The 22,362-nt window shown below is 45.3% G+C and overlaps 1 protein-coding gene across 12 annotated transcripts in view; it reads right to left on the bottom strand.

The window, feature by feature from the left end:
* Positions 1-22,362, bottom strand: part of MAST3 (microtubule associated serine/threonine kinase 3) — a 349,606-nt gene that overhangs the window by 56,056 nt on the left and 271,188 nt on the right. For all 12 annotated transcript variants that reach the window (XR_008892095.1, XM_056570004.1, XM_056570015.1 and 9 more), the window contains 3 exons: positions 19,523-19,661; positions 10,612-10,744; positions 1,137-1,302 (listed from right to left, as the gene is read on the bottom strand). Coding sequence is in view for 11 of the 12 variants with exons in the window: in XM_056570004.1 (XP_056425979.1) it covers positions 1,137-1,302; positions 10,612-10,744; positions 19,523-19,661 (438 nt within the window). In the remaining variant the exon portion in view is untranslated. The remainder of the gene's footprint in view (positions 1-1,136; positions 1,303-10,611; positions 10,745-19,522; positions 19,662-22,362) is intronic.

Below are 22,362 nucleotides of genomic sequence, written 5' to 3'. Positions count from 1 at the left end.
AGCTGTGGCGGAGACAGCGGGGAAAGGGAAACAGTGATGTCCCCAGCTGCCAAGCAGGGGGGAGGGAGGGGGGATAGGGGCGGAGCTAAGCACCAACTCCCCGGAGCAAAGACAGAGGCCGCGGAGACAGCAGGGAGGAAATAAAAGAGAATGTCCCCAGCTGCCAAAGTGGGGGAGGAGGACGGAGCTAACCGCGACTCCCCAGCTCAGATAATGGCCACTGGTTTACACTGACACTCTGTCCGACCAACATGGCGCCAGCAAAGTGTAATTGGGGTGCTGTGCAGAGTAGCGCAGGGTTAAGTGCAACAAACCCCCGCTGACGATGCAGTGGAGTTAAGCACAGCCTGGGAAGTGAGGGGGGGGATGCAATTATCACACACAAAAATGTACCATTAACAAAGTAGAATATGTCACGTAAAAATAATCTCGGAATCAGAATGAAAAGTAAAAGCATCCCAGAGTTAGAAATGCTGAAAGTGACAGTAGTCAGATGTGCAAAAAAATGCTCGGGTCCTCAAAGGAGTTCTCCGGTGCTTACATATCTTATCCCCTATCCAAAGGATAGGGGATAAGATGCCTGATCGCGGGAGTCCCGCCGCTGGGGACACCCGTGATCATGCACGCGGCACCCCGTTTGTAATCAGTCACACGGGGACGGGGGCGTGACGTCACACGCTGCCGGCTCGGTGGTCGCCCGTAATTAGACCCGGAGCAAACACGTTCCGGGGACTGATTACGAACGGGGTGCCGCGTGCATGATCACGGGCGTCCCCAGCGGTGGGACTCCCACAATCAGGCATCTTATCCCCTATCCTTTGGATAGGGGATAAGATGTGTAAGCACCGGAGAACCCCTTTAAGGTGAAAATGGGCTGGGTCCTTAAGGAGTTAAAGCCTGGGTGGAAAAGATTTCTATTAGAATACCCAGTATTTGACACTTTCCTCTAACACTAAGGAAAATGTTAGCTTAATAAGATATTGATGTATTTTGGTACATGAAATGAGGAGCAGAACAGAGAAGGGAAGGAGGAATGGGAAAAGTTCAACAAACCTGCCAGAAAATAACTATTTTTTTAATGCATGATTCTCAAACATAAATAAATTAAAATAAAACAAAAATAAAGTGTCACTTACCACTGATCACCTGTCCAAAAAGCTCCTCTGGAGTGTCACCAAAGAATGGAACACAGCCCACTAGGAATTCATAGAGAATGATGCCCATTGCCCACCAGTCCACAGGCTTTCCATAACCTTGCCGTAAGATTACTTCAGGAGCTATGTACTCTGGGGTCCCACACACCTAGAAAAAAAATTACATGGACATAAATATTCAGACACTCTTCAATGATACTTTCATGTTTCTATACCTTGATTGGTGTAATCTGTGGTAAATTCAGATGATTGGATACAATTTGGAAAAAGAGACAGCCCTGTCTATTTAAAGGTCTCACAGATGACAATGCATATCAGAGCAAAAACCAAGCCATGGAGGTGGAAAGAACTGCCAGTAGACCTCAGAGACAAGAATGTGTGGAGGCACAAAAACACCAATTAAAAACAAAAACAAAACTACGACATGTGTATGTTGTCAAGCGCTTCTTCACAGTCTCAAAAAATTATATTTCAACATTACATCCTGGAGCACTTGGATATGTTAAAAAAGGAAATGTACTGACTAGATTTTTTTACTGATTAGAGCCAGATACTGAAAAATGTTTCTTTTTAGTACAATATTATGGGGGTGGCCGTATGAGCTGTTAGAGATATACTTTACAGTAAGCCCTATGGACAGATGTAAACTGCTGATAGTAGCAGGCATCTGCCAGTTATGACGCAGACCCAACTCACGAACCCTCTCACCCGACTCATGACGTACTGGTACATCATGGGTCGGGAATAGATGATTGTAAAGCTGTACAGATCCCTTTCCAGCAGCCTTCTGCTTATCACAGACCGATCATGAAGTCTCAGCTAAGTTTTAGGCCTAGTGGACAGACTGAAAACTGGAAGATTTTAGGATTTGTTTTAAGATAGTATAATGGAAAATAAGGAGGGAAACAATTAAAAATTCTAACAGCCCACCGCCTAATGCCACATTTGAAAAACTCAGCCGGGGGGCGTGGTCTGCATGGCGGCCTGATCAGACGTGTGAGAGTGGAGCTCCTGCCATCCTGCTCTGTTATCCTTTGAATATCCCTGCCATCCTGCACTGACTTTGCTCCTGTCCCTCCCTGGGCATCTCCCACCACCATAGGGACCCCTGCAGTGGCTCCATCGGGAGATTTGGTGGAGTTTGTGCGAGGTGCTGGAGCCTGCGGCCTCCCGTATCCTCCTGCCCAAAACTGCTGTCTGCTGCGCTCCTGGGGGAGCTGAAGATCCACTTACCTGTTCCGGGGTCTCGCATCGGGGGATCCTGGTGTCTGGTCTGGACTGTGGCGGCTGTGGCGATCGGGTCCACCGAGCTGCGGGGCCTTCCTCGACTTCCGATCCGGATCGCGGTGGGTGGTGAGTGGCGCTCCGTTGCTGTGGAGAAGCGGCGCCCATCCTTTGTAGTCCCCGGGGGCCCGGTGTATCCTCCATCTGCCTGCTGTTCGGGACCTCGCTGCTAGAGTGCGGGTGGCGACGTCCGGTGACGGAGGGGCCGCGCTGCTGCCGGAATTGCGGGGTCTCTTGCCGGAGTCCCTGCTTGAGGTACCTGGTAGGCCCAGCTGGGCTGCGGGGCTGTGAAACAGACTGTCCTCCTCGGGGGGCACCTGGGAGACGTCCCTGGGAGTTGAGGCTCCCACTGGTGCGGTGGGCCTGCCCCTATATAGTTGGGAGCTGCCCCGCTGGACTGCTGCTCTGCCATAGGGGTCCCTCCTCTGACCACCCTATTACTTCTGGGACTGGACTCTTTACAAGTATTTGGAGGTACTGGCTGTACTCTCTCTCCTGCTGCCCCTCCTGTACCCCTGCTCCTGGTACGTGTGTGCCCTCCCCCCCTCACCCTACATCTGCTGGGACATTTCATACATATAACACTGTGAACTGAGTACCTGGCTGATGCACAGTTAGTGACCTGAGGGGTACCACTCTGTGGGTTTTCACAGTTTCATTGACTGCATTTTGCTATGGGCCGGAGAAACAAGGAGGGGGCTGGCCCCTCACAGCAGGGAACCAGCGGGCATTCATCGTCTAGGAATACATTAACCCTTCAGCAGGAAGTAGCGGCTAAATTGGAGAAGTTTGCGCTACGACGGTTGTCCCCCGACTCTCCGGTCTGTGTGGGAGCCCCTCTTGCTATGGCAGATATAGGGACCCCCCTGGACCCTCTGGAGGACTATGACACATTTCTGCACGCTTCTGTTGTGGAATCACATATATCATTGCCTAATACTCCTCCTGCTATATCTGGTGCGCAGGCTGGTGCCCCGGATGTCCCTGCCACTGAGCCTACTTTGGCCGCAGTATTTGCTGAAATACATCGTTGTAACACTACATTATCTCAGCTGACCGTTCAAGTGGGCACAGTACAGTCTGCTATTTCTTTACTGAGTCATGTTTTGCAGAAAGTGACGGAGCGCACCTCGGCTGTAGAGAGTCGGATTAGTGATGTGGAGGATACTGTGGTGCCTATAGTTCGAGACTCTACTAGACACAGTCAGGACATTGATTTTCTTAAAGCTAAAGCAGATGATTTGGAAAATCGTATGCGCCGTAATAATGTGCGGATAATAGGACTGCCTGAGAAGTGTGAGGGCCGTACACCAAGAGAGTACATGGAAACCTGGTTAAAGGAAGTGTTTGGTACTGATAATCTGACCCCTCTCTTTGCTGTGGAGAGAGCTCACAGGGTCCCTATGAGGCCGTTCCCTCCTGGCGGTCCGCCCAGATCTATGCTAGTGAAACTTTTACATTACCGTGACAGAGACTTAATTCTTAACCCCTTAAGGACTCAGCCCATTTTGGCCTTAAGGACTCAGACAATTAAATTTTTAAGTTTTCATTTTTTCCTCCTCGCCTTCTAAAAATCATAACTCTTATATTTTCATCCACAGACTAGTATGAGGGCTTGTTTTTTGCGCGACCAGTTGTCCTTTGTAATGACATAACTCATTATATCATAAAATGTATGGCGCAACCAAAAAACACTATTTTTGTGGGGAAATTAAAACGAAAAACGCAATTTTGCTAATTTTGGAAGGTTTCGTTTTCACGCCGTACAATTTATGGTACAATTTGAGGGTCAATACGATTAAAATGATACCCATTATTACATACTTTTATATTATTGTTGCGCTTAAAAAAAATCACAAACTTTTTAACCAAATTAGTACGTTTATAATCCCTTTATTTTGATGACCTATAACTTTTTTATTTTTCCGTATAAGCGGTGGTATGGGGGCTCATTTTTTGCGCCATGATCTGTACTTTTTTTTGATACCACATTTGCATATAAAAAACTTTTAATAAATTTTTAATAATTTTTTTTTAAATAAAATGTATTAAAAAAGTAGGAATTTTGGCCTTTTTTTTTTCCGTTCACGCCGTTAACCGTATGGGATCATTAACATTTTATTTTAATAGTTCGGACATTTACGCACGCGGCGATACCAAATATGTCTATAAAAAAAATTTTTGCGCTTTTTGGGGGTAAAATAGGAAAAAACGGACGTTTTATTTTTTTATTGGGGGAGGGGATTTTTCACTTTTTTTTACTTTTACTTTTAGATTTTTTTACACTTGAATAGGGGACTATTCATAGCAATACCATGATTGCTAATACTGATCTGTTCTATGTATAGGACATAGAACAGATCAGTGTTTTCGGTCATCTTCTGCTCTGGTCTGCTCGATCACAGACCAGAGCAGGAGACGCCGGGAGCCGCACGGAGGAAGGAGAGGGGACCTCCGTGCGGCGTTCTGAATGATCGGATCCCCGCAGCAGCGCTGCGGGCGATCCGATCATTCATTCAAATCGCGCACTGCCGCAGATGCCGGGATCTGTATTGATCCCGGCACCTGAGGGGTTAATGGCGGACGCCCGCGAGATCGCGGGCGTCGGCCATTGCTGGCGGGTCCCTGGCTGCGATCAGCAGCCGGGATCAGCCGCGCATGACACGGGCATCGCTCCGATGCCCGCGGTTATGCTTAGGACGTAAATGTACGTCCTGGTACCACCTCACCAGGACGTACATTTACGTCCTGCGTCCTTAAGGGGTTAAACTGGCCAGAGAAAAGCAACCAGTGACTGTGGACAACCATGTTATTTCCTTTTTTCCAGATTTCTCAGCCGAGGTGCAGAAGAAACGCGCCTCCTTTATGGATGTGAAAAAAAGACTGCGCACCCTGGATTTACCAAACTCTATGCTCTACCCTGCCAGGCTGAGAGTGGTTGCTTTGGGGACTACCCATTTCTTTGAGGGTGTGGATGTTGCGGTCCGCTGGTTGGACTCACATGAAGCTCAATTGCGTCGGAGGGCCCGCAGGGGCTCACCGGAACCTGATCCGGATTGACTTTGTACTGCCCTGTCGGATATGTGCTCTTAGTGCTTTGCTATTATGATTTGTCTCAGTTCTTATACCTGAACTTTCCTGAGTGGGGGCAACTGATACTGTTATTTTTGTGGTGGGGGGGGGGGGGAGGGGGGGGCGGGTCTGCATTATTCTTTGTATAATTTGGAGATGTTATGTTTAATTTTCTGGGGGTGGGTGGAGGTCTTCTGGGTTGGGATCTGCTGACCAATGTTCAGAAGGGATATGTCCAGTATTGGAAACATAGAAGAAGGGGCTCCATTACTGCATGCTTGGGTATGTGTGGCCTGCTGCCTGACTGGTTGCAATATGCGCTCACCTTCATCCTCTCATCCTGGTTTTTTCCCTGGATATCTGGTGTGGGTATGTTTGCGCTCCTGGATGCCGTGTGCCGCGGCGACTGGTGTGGTTATGTTGGGGTGTTGAATTTGGATGTTGGTTTGTTTTTACCTGTTTGTTGGGTGTGTTTTCCGTCTCTCCCTCCGCTGCTCTCTACGACTGCTCCTTTTGATTGTGTTTCTGATCCCGTGTGGTTGTTCCCGGGCCCCGTGAGTGTGCTTGCTGACTCTGGGGCTAATGTCTGCCTATCTACTCCATTAGGATGGCTACCTTTTATTTTATAGCGTGGAATATTAGAGGGTTGGGGGATGTATCTAAACGTTATGCTGTTCTTAATGCGGTGAGGCAATTTCAGCCAGCGATACTATGTCTTACTGAGACCCATCTGACAGGAACCACCACTGAGGTTCTTCATAGAGCCTGGGTTGGTCATTCGTTCCATTCTACCTTTTCTTCTCATGCTAGAGAAGTTAGTATATTGGTCCATAAATCTATCCCGTTTCGTGTCCTCTCCTCTAGCATTGACCCGGAGGGTAGATACGTTTGTTTGCTGGGTGAGGTGTCTCGCTGCATGATTATATTAGTGGGGTTATATATCCCTCCACCTTACAGTAGTACTATTGTGCACCGTGTTCTCTCTATTGTCTCGGGTTTCCCAGTGGCCCCAGTACTTATCTACAGTGATTTTAATCAGGTCTTGGATGCCTCGGTGGATAGGTTTTGGGGATCTCACACCCCCCCCCCCCCCCCCCCCCCCTCGCTCTAGGCCGACTGGCCTTGATAATATAATATCTGAAGAAGTGGATCTTTTTGACTTGTGGCGCTGTCGCAATCCTTCAGTTATGCAATACTCCTGCTATTCGGCCATGCATAGGACCCTCTCTAGGATAGACTTGGCTATTGGGGATGGGGAAATGGCTAGAATGGTCAGGAAGGTAGAATATTTGGCTAGAGGCCTTTCAGATCACTCCCCAATCAGGCTTCACCTGGATTTCATGGGCAGGGAGGGAGGGGTGCGCCCCCTGTGGAGACTGAATCCGTTCTGGTTGCAGGTACTGACTACTGCTGACACTGTCTGTGCAGAGATTCGGGAGTATCTTGCCCTGAATATGGGTTCGGCCTCGGTCTCTGTGGTGTGGGATTCCCTTAAAGCTTACTTGCGTGGGCTTTTTATACGTGATATAAGTATACATAAATCGTTCACAAGGGAGAATGGGGAGAAGCTGAGATTATCTGTGGTGGGAGCTGAGCATGCCTATGTCTCGGCTCCCTCCCAGATGACGGAAGAGGTTTGGTTGCAGGCACAAGGAGAATATAAAGTGTACTTGGAGGAAGCTGCTGAGTATAAACGCTTTTTTGTTAAGCAGAGATATTTTGAATGTGGTGAAAGTACTGGTAAATTGCTAGCCTCGGTTGCTAGAGCGCAGAAGGGGATTTCATTTATTAGCTGTTTGAGGGATGAACAGGGTTGCGAGGTCACTGATGATAATGGGATTATGGAGATAATGTTGGCTTTTTATAAGGATGCGTATTCGACTAGGGTCTCCTGTTCCGAGGGGGCTCTGGGGGAATATGTCTGCAGAGCTAGATTGCCTTGCCTTACTCGGGAGCAGAGGGGAGAGCTGGACTCTCCCATCTCTCTAGAGGAACTGGAACAGGCATTGAAAGATGCAAATAATGAAAAAGCCCCGGGCCCGGATGGTCTCCCTAGTGAGGTCTATAAAAAATTCTCAGGTGTTTTACTGCCGCAGCTGTTGCGGGTGGTTGAGTCAGCGGTTTCAGAGGGTTCGTTGCCTCGCTCCATGATGGAAGCCATCATTGTACTTATTCCTAAGCCTGGAAAGGACCCTCTTTGTGGGGGTTCATATAGGCCGATCTCACTTTTGTGTACAGATGTGAAGCTGCTGGCTCGGGTACTCGCTAACAGGCTGGCTGGGGTCATACTTTCACTGATCCATGGGGATCAGACTGGATTTATGCCCGGCAAGTCCACAGTTGATAACATTAGGAGGGTGTATCTCAATTTACAGATGTCCCCGGATGGTGCGGGGGCCCCATCGTTTTTTTCGTTGGACGCTGCCAAGGCATTTGACAGTGTCGAATGGAACTACTTGTTGAGTGTGATGAGGGCCATGGGGTTTGGTGACAGATTTCTTTCTTACGTTAAGCTTCTCTACCGGTGCCCGACTGCCCGTCTCAGAATTAATGGCAGGACCTCCTCGACCTTTGACCTGCAGAGAGGTACGCGACAGGGGTGTCCCCTGTCGCACCTGCTCTTTGCCATAGCTATTGAACCTCTGGCTAACATTCTAAGGATGTCACCTGATGTAAGGGGGTTTCGGTATGGGACTGTGGAAGAAAGGGTGGCTCTATATGCTGACGACATGATGTTGTTTTTGGGAGACACAGCTCACTCACTAGCCCCGGTGATGTCCCTCATTACAGAATTTGGGTCATATTCAGGTTTACTCATTAACTGGGACAAGTCGGTCCTGTTGCCTCTGGACCCTTTGCCAGAGGTGCCTCAGATAACTATTTCTAAGATACAAATAGTCTCTAGCTTTAAATATTTAGGTATTCACATTACTCCCTCCTTACATGATTTTGTTCCTCGCAATCTACTCCCCATTCTAGATAAAAGCTCCCAAAAAGTGTCCGTATGGTGTAAGCTCCCACTATCGGTAGTTGGACGTACTAATCTAGTCAAAATGGTTCTTATGCCGCAGCTGTTATACATATTGCAGAATTCCCCGGTGTGGATAGAGATGGCTCACTTTCAGAGAATTCAGAGACTATTCAGGTTACTGGTTTGGGGGGGTGGGACCGCTAGAATTAAATTGGAAACATTACAGCGGGGTAAAGCTTCAGGGGGACTTGCATTACCGAATCCATGGTTGTATTATCTCGCGTCGCAGTTGCATCAGGTGAGGGGATGGGCAGCTCGCTCCACATTGGGACCTACTGGTCGATTGTTTATGGTCAAACATGGGGGTAGGATACCATTGCACATTTTGGAGATTGGGGCCCTTACCAGACCTCCTGACTCCTCTCCTACGACTCGCCTACTGTGCAAGCTCTGGGGCCACGCGAGGAAACTCTTGGGTATTACCAATTATTTTAAATTTACTCCGCTGTGGCATAACCCTGGCTTGCCAGTCTTTAAATCCTATGCTGATGCCGAGTTCTGGGAGAGGAGGGGACTTTGTGAGTTGGGTCAGTTAGCTGATCAGGGGGTTGTTCGGTCATTTGAAGACATACGGGAGGAGTTTTCCCTACCGCGTTCCTCATTTTACAGTTATTTACAGATTCGCCATGCCTATGAATCGCAGAATCGGGTGAGGGAATTACGGGTACAGTCTAATAGGGTTCTGGAATCTACTGTGACTAAACGAGATTCTGCTGGTGTAATTTCCTGGCTTTATGGGGAACTACTTGGCTTCCATCATGAGGGGTTCCCTTTGACGGTTCGGTCTAAGTGGGAGAGGGACCTTGGGATCCTGACTGATGAGGAATGGAGTACTGTGCTGGCACTTACCCCTTCTTTGTCTCTATCGGAATCTAATAGGCTGTCTCAACTGTTCTTTATTCACAGGGTATATAAGACTCCCTCCTTTCTTCATATGATAGGGGTTAGGTCTGACTCGGCATGTCCGCGATGTGGTGAGCTAGAGGCACACCTGGTACACATGATGTGGACGTGCCCTTGTTTGCTGACTTATTGGACTGAGGTGCTGCAGCTCATTAGAACAGTGTATGGGGTGACCGTTAATAAAACTCCCAAGGAATGCCTACTTGGACTTCTAGGTTGTGGTCGGGAGCCCTCCCTGGCAGAAGTTGGGATCCTGAGAATCTTATATCAAGCCAGGAAGTTGATCGCACAGTATTGGATCAGATCCTCTCCTCCGGGTGTGGCTGATCTCATTGCAAGAGTAGCTCACATAGTGAAACTTGAAAAGGGGATCTATACTAAGCGCAAAGTGGAGAGGAAGTTTGATGGTGTCTGGGGTCCCTGGGTGCAAAGCTTTGATCCCCCTTCAGAAGTATCTTAGCTTGGGATGGGTCCTCTAATATGTGGTTCTGAATGGAAGGGCTGACAAGAGCTAATGTTGGAGTGCCCTGATATGCTGCGTCTCCCTCCCTGACGTGTATGAGAATGGCTGTGTGGGAGATTTAGTGGAATGTGATTGCGAACGCTAATGTCCATGACTTCGGGGGTCTGAGTGTTTCTATCCTTTTCCTTTCCCCTTTTTTCTTTTTTAATTTGTTCTTTTTTTTTACTCAAACATGTGTTTGGTGGGGATTTGCTCAAGCTGGTTTATGGTTTCTGACTTATGTACGCTGAGGGTAGTGGGACATTGATGGGGTGGGGCTGAGACGGAATGGTTCTATGTGTGTGGGGGGGGGTTGTTGGGGACTGTATGTTATTGTTAACGTGTGTTTTAAAAAAAAAAACTTAATAAAAAATATCTGATTAAAAAAAAAAAAAAAAAGAAAAACTCAGCCAATCGAACCAGTCATGTGTATGGAGGGACTGGGAGAGACCGCTATTGCATGTGGATGGATACCTTTAGTGTTTAACATTTAATCAGTGTTAAAGGAAAAGTATCATGAAAAAAAAAAAATTATCCCCTATCCGAAGTTTTAGCTCACGGGGGCCTGAGTGCTTGGTACGTCATGGGTAGGGAATAGGTTCAGATAGGGGACACCTTTTTTCATGATATTTCTCCTTAAATAAACAATTTAAATGGTTACAAACCTGTTTGTCTAAAAACTCTCTTGTGTCTTTTTCAATATGTCCTTCATACAGATTAGTCGTCATGTTCATAAGACCAATTTTAGATAGTCCAAAATCTGTAAGCTTGATATGTCCAAGAGACGTGATCAGCAAACTGCAGAGAAAAGATTATTGATTTAAAATACCATAACTGCAATGTAATGCCCTTTTTGATAGCACTGGGATACCATATTAATAGCCACTAGGGCTGCAGCTAAAGATTATTTAAATAAATCGATTATTTGTCAATTTAAATCGATTAATCTAAAAAAAAAAACATCAAAATGACAAAAAAAAGGGTTTACATGATTTTACTTGTAAAAACTATTGAAAAAGAAGATTTTTTTTGTACTCACCGTAAAATCTCTTTCGTAGCCTTCATTGGGGGGGGGGGGGGACGGGGGGGGGACACCGATACTAATGGGTGTATGCTCTTGCCACTAGGAAGCACTGACACTAGTGAAAAAAGTAATCTCCTCCCTGGCAGGATATACCCGCCCACTGGAAGTGAGGTAATCAGTTTTGTCAAAAAGCAGTAGGAGAAGACAACAAAGAAATATGTACAAAGGATCCTAGAAAAGAATCCCGGATAAAAAAAAAATAATCAAGAACCGGAAGAGATAAGCCGGACAAAAAAAATTAAGAAATGGGTGGGTACAATGTTCCCTAATGAAGGCTAATGCCTCCTAGTGGCAAGAGCATATACCCATCAGTATCAATGTCCCCCAATGAAGAGCGACCAAGAAATGGCCATATTAAAACAGTTAAGAATAACATTATTATAAAAATTTTGCATTAGAATGTCCCCATCAGCAACACTGAGCTACCGGCACTGTTAACTCCGCATTTTAGTCTAAAGGGTTAATGCCGGGCATCGGCATTAGCCATGGGTCCTGGCTGCCCGTAGCAACAGGGACCCACCAGGTTTAAAGAGTTCTCTGCTCGTGAGAATGGTTTAAACCCTGTTAACGGGACCGGGGTGTACAGGTTCTCCCACGGTCCTTAAGTACTAGGACGCAGGGGCGTACGCCCTTCGTCCTGGTGGGGTTAAAATAAAATGTTAATGAATCACTAACATTTTAATAGTTCAGACAGTTACCCATGTGGCAATGTAAAAACCTTTTTTTTACTTTTTTGGTATACAATAGGAAAAGGGGGGGGGGGGGGTTATTTACATTTTAATAAAGCTTTTATTTTTTACTTCACACTTATTTATATAGAACTCCTATATGGGGGGGGGGGGTGCAGACGGCAGAAAATTGCACCCGTATCTGTGAAAAAGACTCTGTAGTACTACGGACATTAGGGTGAAATGCTCTGCACATACCCCCATGTGTATAGCAGTGCATATGTACTACATTCACACTGATATACACATGGGGGTATGTACAGAGCATTGCATCCTAGTGTTTGTAGAAGACAAAGCAGGGCACATTACACAGCAGGAAACTGGCCTACTGGCGGTCCTCCAGGGCAGGCTAAGGCTCCATAAAATTGAGGCACGACGCAGTGCGTCCACAGGCGGTGGGGAAGGAGAGCAGTGCAGCCGCTCATGATTGGTGGGTCAGCGGAGGTGGGACAGGGACTTCCCGTACAGAGGCTGCGGCGGTATGGCATAGTGCCTGACTGCCGACACACGCACAACGAATCATACGATTATTCAATAACTGGATTATATATATAAAACAATTAATCCAGTCATCAAATGTTATCAATCATTGCAGCCCTAATAACCACCCTCTGGTTCAGCAGATTTTGCTTTAAATGCACAGTTTAATGTTAAATAATTTGTGTCCTCTCCTATTTCATCTTTATGCCACTGATCATCAGCACTAGTGCATCTGAGAACAGATTGGGCTGTCTCAAATGAATAAAGCCCATTCAATAGTCTGAGAAGCAGACATTTTATCGAATGAAGAAGGGAATTTGGAGGAATTGTGGCAGAAAGATGAAAGGAGGGTACCAGGTATTTATGTTTTACATTCAGCATTTAGGGTTTGTTTATACACTGTAATAATAATAATAATAAAGCCATAAAAGTAAGTATAAAGGAGCGTCATTTTTTAATATAATTGTGTTCTATTAAAATCCAGGGTAAAAGTGGTTGTTAATGAACACATTGTATAGAAAACATCAATAATGGTGGAATTACCACCTTTAACCCCTTAAGGACCCAGCCAATTTTCAGTGTAGGACCCGGCCATTTTTTGCACATCTGACCAGTGTCACTTTAAGCATTAATAACTCTGGGATGCTTTTACTTTTCATTCTGATTGCAAGATTGTTTTTTCTTGACAAATTCTACCGGGTGGGCCATTTATATGGATACACCTTAATAAAATGGGAATGGTTGGTGATATTAACTTCCTGTTTGTGGCATATTAGTATATGTGAGGAGGGAAACTTTTCAAGATGGGTGGTGACCATGGCGGACATTTTGAAGTCGGACATTTTGAATCCAGCTTTTGTTTTTTCAATAGGAAGAGGGTCCTGTGACACATCAAACTTATTGGGAATTTCACAAGAAGAACAATGATGTGCTTGGTTTTAACAACGTAACTTTATTCTTTCATGACTTATTTACAAGTTTCTGTCCACTTATAAAATGTGTTCAATGTGCTGCCCATTGTGTTGGATTGTCAATGCAACCCTCTTCTCCCACTCTTCACACACTGATAGCAACACCGCAGGAGAAATGCTAGTATCTTCCAGTATCCGTAGTTTCAGGTAGTGCCGGGCGTTATAACTGTATGAACCGGATACAGTTTTTTTTTTCCCCCACGCTATGGATTTTTGCCCATACCGCTATACCGGCCGGGCCCCTCCCCCACCCTCCGGATGAATTGTAGAGCCCAGCGTGGCTAATCCATTTACTGTGTCCCCGCGAGCACGATCAATCCCCACCGCTAGCGGGGTCCCTATGCCCACTAGCAGTGTCAAATGTGCCCCCCGCGAGCACTACTCGTTACTACGTTAGCTGAGCGCAAGGCTTTTAAATCTGTTCCCGTACCCTGAGAGCTGACAGGGACGGGGAACAGAGGCACAGGGACCCCGCTAGCGGTGATGGTAGCGCTCACGGGGGGGGGGGGGGGGACACACAGGTGGTAATACCGTGATACCACGATAGTAAAAAAAAAATACCGTGATTAATTTTAGGCCATATCGCCCTGCACTAGTTTCAGGTACTGCACATCTCGTATCTTCACAGCGTAGACAATTGCCTTCAGATGACCCCAAAGATAAAAAAAAGTCTAATGGGGTCAGATCGCGAGACCTTGGGGGCCATTCAACTGGCCCACAATGACCAATCCACTTTCCAGGAAACTGTTCATCTAGGAATGCTCGGACCTGACACCCATAATGTGGTGGTGCACCATCTTGCTGGAAAAACTCAGGGAACGTGCCAGCTTCAGTGCATAAAGAGGGAAACACATCATCATGTAGCAATTTCGCATATCCAGTGGCCTTGAGGTTTCCATTGATGAAGAATGGCCCCACTATCTTTGTACCCCATATACCACACCATACCATCAATTTTTGTGTTCCAGCAGTCTTGGAGGGATCTATCCAATGTGGGTTAGTACAGACCAATAGCGGTGGTTTTGTTTGTTAACTTCACCATTCACATAAAAGTTTGCCTCAGCACTGAACAAAATCTTCTGCGTAAACTGAGGGTCCTGTTCCTATTTTTGTTTTGCCCATTCTGCAGCACCTGAAACTACGGATACTGGAAGCCTGTGCTAGCATTTCTCCTGCAGTGTTGCCATAAGTGTGTGAAGAGTGGAGAAGAGGGTTGCATTGACAATCCAACACAATGGGCAGCATATTGAACACATTGTGGTCAGAAACTTGTAAATAACTCATGAAAGAATAAAGTTACGTTAAAACCAAGCACATCATGTTTTTCTTGTGAAATTCCCAATAAGTTTGTTGTGTCACATGACCCTCTTCCTTTTGAAAAAACTAAAGTTGGATTCAAAATGACCGACATCAAAATGGCCACATGGTCACAACCCATCTTGAAAAGTTTCCACCCCTCACATATACTAATGTGCCACAAACAGGAAGTTAATATCACCAACCATTCCCATTTTATTAAGGTGTATCCACATAAATGGCCCACCCTGTACTTAGTGTTAGTGGTGATAAACCAAATAGCAAACTACCTAGAAAGTTCTACCAAAAAAAAATGAAGTGCCCTAATACAGGCAACAATGTAAAGCAAGGTGAACTAGGCAGATATGGGGCTTCATACATGAACTCCTGATTAGAATGCACACTAAAGAGACAATGGAGTAATTTATTGGGGAATTAAAATACAACATTTTTTTGAGTAAAAATAAAAAAAATGGTGGGGAAGAAAACATACACGGTGGGGGAACAAGGACAACAAGAGGCGTCACTGCTGCCACAATTGTGACCATGATAAGGTGCAAGTTACAAGGTAAGTATATGGGGATAATACCACAGAACAGAGTCTTAAAGTAAGAAAATGCAAACAGTGTATATAAATGTAAACAATATACAATACCAACCTAAATAAAATATAAGGTGACTAGTGTTGCAGGAGTGACGCCACTCCTGCTGCACTAGTCCCCTTATATTTTATTTAGGTTGGTTCTTTTTGAATTTTTACAAGGAGTAAAAGGAGAGAAATCTTCCTAAAATGTATAACCACATTTCTCTCGAGTAAGGAAATACCTCATATGTGTATGTCAAGTGTTCCGTGGGTGCACTAGAGGGCTCAGAAGGGAAGGAGCGACAACACCCAGATAGCATATTATTTTGGAAAATACACCCCTCAAGGGTGTTTAGCAAAAAGTCGTCAAAGTTGGATGCGCAAATGGGAAAACATTTTTTTTTTCACTAAAATGCTGTTTTTCCCCCAAATTTTACATTTTTACAAGGGGTAATAGGAGAAAATGCCCCCCAAAATGTGTAAACCCATTTATTCTGAGTGTGGAAATACCCCATGTGTGGATGTAAACTGCTCTGCTGGTGCACTACAATGCTCAGAAGAGGAGGAGAGTCATTGAGCTTTTGGAAAGAAAATTTGCTTGGAATGGAAGTCAAGGGCCATGTGCGTTTACAAAGCCCCCCGTGGTGCCAGAACAGTGGATCCCCCACCACATGTGACCCCATTTTGGAAACTATACCCCTCACAGAATTTAATAAGGGGTGCAGTGAGTATTTACACCCCACTGGCGTTTGACAGATCTTTGGAACATTGGGCTGTGCAAATGAAAAATTAAATTTTTAATTTTCACGAACCACTGTTCCAAAAATCTATCAGATACCTGTGGGGCATAAATGCTCACTGCACCCCTTATTGCATTCCGTGAGGGATGTACTTTCCAAATTGGGGGGGGGGGTCCATTGTTCTGGCACTATGGGGGCTTTGTAAACACACGTGGCCTTCAATTCCGGACAAATTTTCTCTTCAAAAGCCCAATGGCGCTCCTTCTCTTCTGAGCATTGTAATGCACCCGCAGAGCACTTTACATCCATATATGGGGTATGTTCTTACTCAGAAGAAATGGGGTTACAAATTTTGGGGGGCTTTTTACCTATTTTCCCTTGTGAAAATGAAAAATTTAGGGTAACACCAGTATTTTAGTAAAAATTTTTTTTTAATTTTTCCATACAAATTTGAAGAATTTTCATTAAACACCTGTGGGGTGTTAAGGCTCACTATACACCTTGTTACGTTCCGTGAGTGGTGTCCTTTCCAAAATTGGGTCACATGTGGGTATTTATTGTTTTGCATTTATGTCAGAACCGCTGTAAAATCAGCCACCCCTGTGCAAATCACCAATTTAGGCCTCAAATGTACATAGTGCGCTCTCACTCCTGAGCCTTGTTGTGCGTCCGCAGAGCATTTGACGCCCACATATGGGATAATTGCGTTACAAATTTTGGGGGTCTTTTTTTCCTATTATCGCTTGTGAAAATATAAAAGTATGGGGCAACACCAGCATGTTGGTTTTAAAAAAAAAAAAAAAAGAAAGTTACACTAACATGCTGGTGTAGCCCCTAACTTTTCCTTTTCATAATGGGTAAAAGGAGAAAAAGCCCCCCAAAATTTGTAGTGCAATTTCCCCCAAGTACGGAAATACCCCATTTGTGGCCCTAAACTGTTTCCTTGAAATACGACAGGGCTCCGAAGTGAAAGAGCGCCATACACATTTGAGGACTAAATTAGGAATTGCATAGGGGTGGACATATGGGTATTCTACGCCAGTGATTCCTAAACAGGGTGCTTCCAGCTGTTGCTAAACTCCCAGCATGCCTGTCCGGAAATTCTGGGAGTTGTTGTTTTTCAACAGCTGGAGTCTCCGTTTTGGAAACAATGCCGTACAATATGTTTTTCACTTTTATTTGGGGGGGGGGGGGGGGGGGACAGTGTAAGGTGGTGTATATGTAGTGTTTTACCCTTTATCTTGTGTTCGTGTAGTGTAGTGTTTTTAGGGTACATTCGCACTGGCGGAGGTTTACAGTGAGTTTCCCGCTAGGAGTTTGTGCTGCGGCGAAAAATTTGCCACAGCTCAAACTTCAAGCAGGAAACTTACTGTAAACTCACCCGTGTGAATGCAACAGCTGGAGGCACACTGGTTGGGAAACTTTTAGTTAGGTTCTTTTACCTAACTCAGTATTTTCCAACCAGTGTGCCTCCAGCTGTTGCAAAACTACAACTCCCAGCATGTACTGATCGCCGAAGGGCATGCTGGGAGATGTAATTATGCGACAGCTGGAAGTACACAACTAAAACTCCCAGCATGCCGAGACAGCCGTTTGCTGTTTGTGCATGCTGGGATTTGCAGTTTTGCAACATCTGGAGGGCTACAGTTTAGAGACCCCTGCACAGTGATCTCCAAATTGTGGCCCTCCAGTTGTTGCAAAACTACAACTCCCAGCATGCCCAGACAGCTGTTTGCTGTGTGGGCATGCTGGAATTTGTAGTTTTGCAACATCTGGAGGGCTACAGTTTAGAGACCCCTGCACAGTGATCTCCAAATTGTGGCCCTCCAGTTGTTGCAAAACTACAAATTCCAGCATGCCCACACAGCAAACAGCTGTCTGGGCATGCTGGGAGTTGTAGTTTTGCAACATCTGGAGGGCTACAGTTTAGAGACCACTGTATAGTGGTCTCAGACTGTAGCCATCCAGATGTTGCTAGGCAACTCACCGGCTTCCGTAGGATCCAGGGAGCCGCATCGCCGTCCTCTTCTGCCGCCGATCACCGCAGCCGATCTTCGCCACCGCTGCCGATGGGTAAGTGGACTTCGGCACCGGTCCTCTTCGGTTTCCCTGTTCTGCCTGGCCTATTGTGGGTGGGCAGAACGGGGAAACCAAAATTTACCCCCCCCCCCCGATCTGCTATTGGTCGTCGCTTCTAGAGTACCAATAGAAGGGATAGGAGGAGTGGCAACCCCTGCCACCTCACTCCTGACGACCCCCCCTGGGCATTTGCACGAGGTGCCTGCTGATCGATATCAGCAGTCACCCCGGTCCCCCGTACCGGTACGTCATGGGTCCTTAAGATCAGGGTCCCATGATGTAGCGGTACGTCATGGGTCCTTAAGAGGTTAAACAATGAGGGAGAAAATGAAAGGATTTAGTGCATTTTTTGGTGCACTTTGTGCCAAATTTGGTCAAAAAGTGGTGTATGGTGTTTACACTACATTTTGAAATTTTTAACACTCACATTATGTTTGCACCATGTTCAAAATATTTTTTTCTTTTAAATAAAATGGGCATGGGTTTGTGCATATTCTGCACCATATTTTCAAAGCTCTCTGACTTTCTGGTGTACAAAAGGTGTCACATTTTATTTGACAAGTGGTGTAAACAGTGTCAAACTACAACAGAGGTCCTGTGGCATGTCCAATTTTTTTATTTTTTTGCTTTGAAGGTTCATACCAATTTTACAGACTTGTTTTGATTTTACAGTGGGTGAACATAGCTTTAATATAAACTACTTATGAAGAACCAAAGAGTTGCTTTAAAGGCATTGAAAAAAAAACCTGTATATGAATGAAGTCATATCCACTATTTCCGCAGCAGAAAATCCACATGCAGATTTGCTGAAACCCCACTGAAATCAATGGATAGCAACCTTAATTCCGAGAACAATAAATTCTGAGCATACAGGCCTACTGGAAACAGCTGATCGGGATCTAGCAAAATGAATAGGTGTTAATGTAAATTAAAGTTCTAAATTGATTGAGCTGAGCACTTTTTAGTTGCAATTGATACCAAACAGCCTCTTCTTTGCAGGTCTCTGCAAAAGTAGGTCTGTTCACCCCTACTAAACCCAATACACTAGGTAATACTGCTGGTGAACAGCATTAAAAGGAGTGGTCACTTTAAATGGTGAAGTATTTGCAGAGTTATGCCTGTTTGGTCTTCCTCTCTCTGCCTGACTTTATTTGCACAGGCATCACAGGGGCATGCAGGCCATTGAATACTGAGGAGGCAGGAAAGCACGGGAATCGGCTCCTCGCCCCTATTGCGCAGAGAGGTGCAATAGCAAGGGGAAGATTAAATGGCATAACTCTGCAAATACTCCCACATTTTAAGTAAATGACCACTCATTTTAATGCTGTTAACCAACACTTTAATTCAGTAAATTGAGTTTAGTGCAGGGGAACAGCCTGCCACTTTTCCATTTAACTATTTTAATGAACAGAACAAGATCCTTAAAATATTTAATCCCCAAGAACCCAAATTTGTTTTTCTTTTGCATACACGACTTACTTCCTGCCCTGCACAGGAAGTAAAGAAAACATGAAAAAGGAATGACATTTTTAAAGAATTATTATTAAAAGAAATGAATGCCTTACATCAAACTACAAGATGAATTTCTCAATAGCAGACATGTAGAACTACCTACTTGTCAGGTTTGAGGTCTCTGTGAACGATTCCATAATTGTGCAAATACTCCAACGCCAGGACAGTTTCAGCAAAATACATGCGACTCATGTCAACAGGAAGAGGTCCCATATTCTTTAGAAGTGTAGCACAATCTCCACCTAAAACATCAAATATTTATTTGAGAAATGATAACAGGATTGCAACCCCCAGAGCATAATGCATCTCTGAGAGATGCTTTACTGTTAGTTCAGTGACTTTTCATATATACTATAGAAACCCTTTACAACAACAGAGCAAGTTAATGTGCATATTTACTGCAATAGGCAAGTGTAGTCTGCCACCTCTAACTCACCCGATCTATATTTCAGGGGCCTTTCAGGTTGCAGCCAAACACATTACACTGCTGGCTATCCTGCCTCCCCACACTGCCACACTGCCTTGTACTTGTTCCAAAGCTCATTTATAAAATGTGTGAGCCCACAGCAGGCTGAAATTCTGGAGGAGGTATATGTCTCACCCAGGTTCATAAAGTGTACCTGTCACTTTTTGAACCAGTACCTGTATTTCCTATACCATTAAAAGAAAAAAAAACTGTCTAAAAAGCGATAAAAAATTAAATGAGCCCTCAGACATCCCGGTATACGGAAAAATTGTAAAAAGTTATAGGGGTCTTTTTTTTAAAATAAGTAAAACAAAATAAAACCTGTACAATTTGGGTATCGTAATCATATGGACCTACAGAATAAAGATAATGTGTTATTTTTATCGAAAAACACACTGTATAGAAACAGAAGCCCCCCCCCCCCCCCCCAAAAAAAAAAAAAAAAAACGGCATGTTTTTTTATTTTTTTGCCGCTGATTTTGTGGTGAAATGATTGAGGTCATTACAAAGAAAAATTGATGCCGCAAAAAACAAGCCCTCATTTGGGTCTGTAGGTGAAAAATTTTAAGCATTATGATTTCTAGAGGCAAGGAGGAAAAAAATGAAAGTGCAAAAAAGAAATCCCTCAGTCCTCAAGGGGCAAGTGTTCAGACCCTGACCAACTGTTAGAACGAGCAGGGAGAAAAGTGCAATTGACCGAGACAATCCCATAGACCTACATTGTAAGCCTGTCTTGTTCAGCGCTCCCTTCTCCCATCTAGTTCTAGCTATTGGTACATTTAAACTCAGACCGATTAAAACGTTTGACATTTCTGAACAACATGTCAAAAGCTTCTTTTCAAAGTGACCATGCCCATTTAAGCGGGGTGACCTAGAGACTGTAAAATCTCTTTCTCGGAGGATCCATTGGGGGACACAGGAACCGTGGGTATATCTTGTTGCCACTAGGAGGCCAACACTAGGCCTTAATAAAAGTCACGGCAATGAGAAATTACACTTTCCAAGAAAGAAAACAGATCTCAAATGGGGTGATTTGCAAAGCGCCGAGGCCCAAATTGAGATCCAAAAGCGGAGTGGGAGACCTATAGGGAGGAATCTTGTGGGCCACCCCCTGAAGGACATGTGTGGGAAGGGCGCTGAAAAAGAATGGAAAACGCAGACACCTGTCCCTTGAGAGAACTAAGTGCCATACGGGTTTCTAGCCCTGACTGTAGAAATGAAAGCAGATTCGGGTAGGAAAAAATGAGGGGAGATAGAGAACGGGCCTCAAACAACCGAAAAGAAGCCCGCCAGGTACGGTGATAAATCCTGGCAGAGGACAGTTTACGCGCCTTGAGCATAGTGCGAGTGACCCGGAGAGAAAAACCACGAGCCCTCAGCACCACGGTCTCAACAGCCACGCCATCAAACACAGCGGAAGTGAATTGGGGTGGCAAAGAGGACCTTGAGAGAGAAGGTCGGGCTGATCCGTAAGCCGAAAGGGAACATCCGCTATGATACACACCACGTCAGCAAACCACGGGTGCCGGGGCCAATCTGGTGCCACTAGAATTGCTGCGAAGCGGAGGGAAGAGGTAAGGAAGGGTGAACTGAGACCAGGCAATGACTAATGCTTCCACTGCTAGAGCCAGGGGATAGCAGGATTTTGCCACAAAGTCAGGCACCTGCCGGCAGGGACGTGCACAGACATTTTGAAGGGCAGGGGCTCAAGTAAAAAAAGAGGGCACTTTTCATAATTTAAAAAACGTCTGCCAGACTTAATGGGCAGATGTGCTGCGGCCCAGGGATACAGTGGACTCCCGCCGGGCCTCCTTGACATTCCTATCCCCATAAAAGTTGGTGTTTTTGTAAAATCGAGTCAAGAACAGTTTCTATGAAGGTCTGCCAGGTGTATATACACTTTGTCTGTGCTGTCAGTCTTATTTACAGAAAACATGTGACAGCTGCACTATTATATACTGTATTATAGAGGAGATTCATCAAAACCTGTGCAGAGAAAGAGCGGTGTAGTCGCCCATAGCAAAAAATCAGATCGTTTTGCAGAAGGATTTTCCTCTGCAAAGGTTTTAATAAATCTCCCCCTATATGCCCCCACCTGAGCTCTATATGACAGAACCCATCCCCAATCACCCATCCCCCAATCACCCATCCCCCAATCACCCATCCCCCAATCACCCATCCCCCAGCACCCATCACCCAATAACCCAGCACCCACCTTATGCAGGAATTTCTACACAGCTCTGGTTCTTACACTGAAGAGATGGCCACCACACAAATATATGCTTACATGCTACAATATACAAGAGTTGGCAAAAAAAAAAGAATGATAAATATACAAAGACGGCCAGGCATAGCACAGCATACAGGATGGAGGCAGGGAAGCTCCGCCTCCATTGCGCACAAGACTGACTTCGCATACTAGCATTGTGGGGCAATACCTAGAAAATGGAAAGACCGGTTTTTGTATACATGCACTG

This window comes from Hyla sarda, chromosome 1 (genome assembly GCF_029499605.1).
Source record: "Hyla sarda isolate aHylSar1 chromosome 1, aHylSar1.hap1, whole genome shotgun sequence".
Lineage (NCBI taxonomy): Eukaryota > Metazoa > Chordata > Amphibia > Anura > Hylidae > Hyla > Hyla sarda.
The sequence above is the reverse complement of the archived record's forward strand: the minus strand, read 5'-3'. Positions and strand labels throughout refer to the sequence as shown.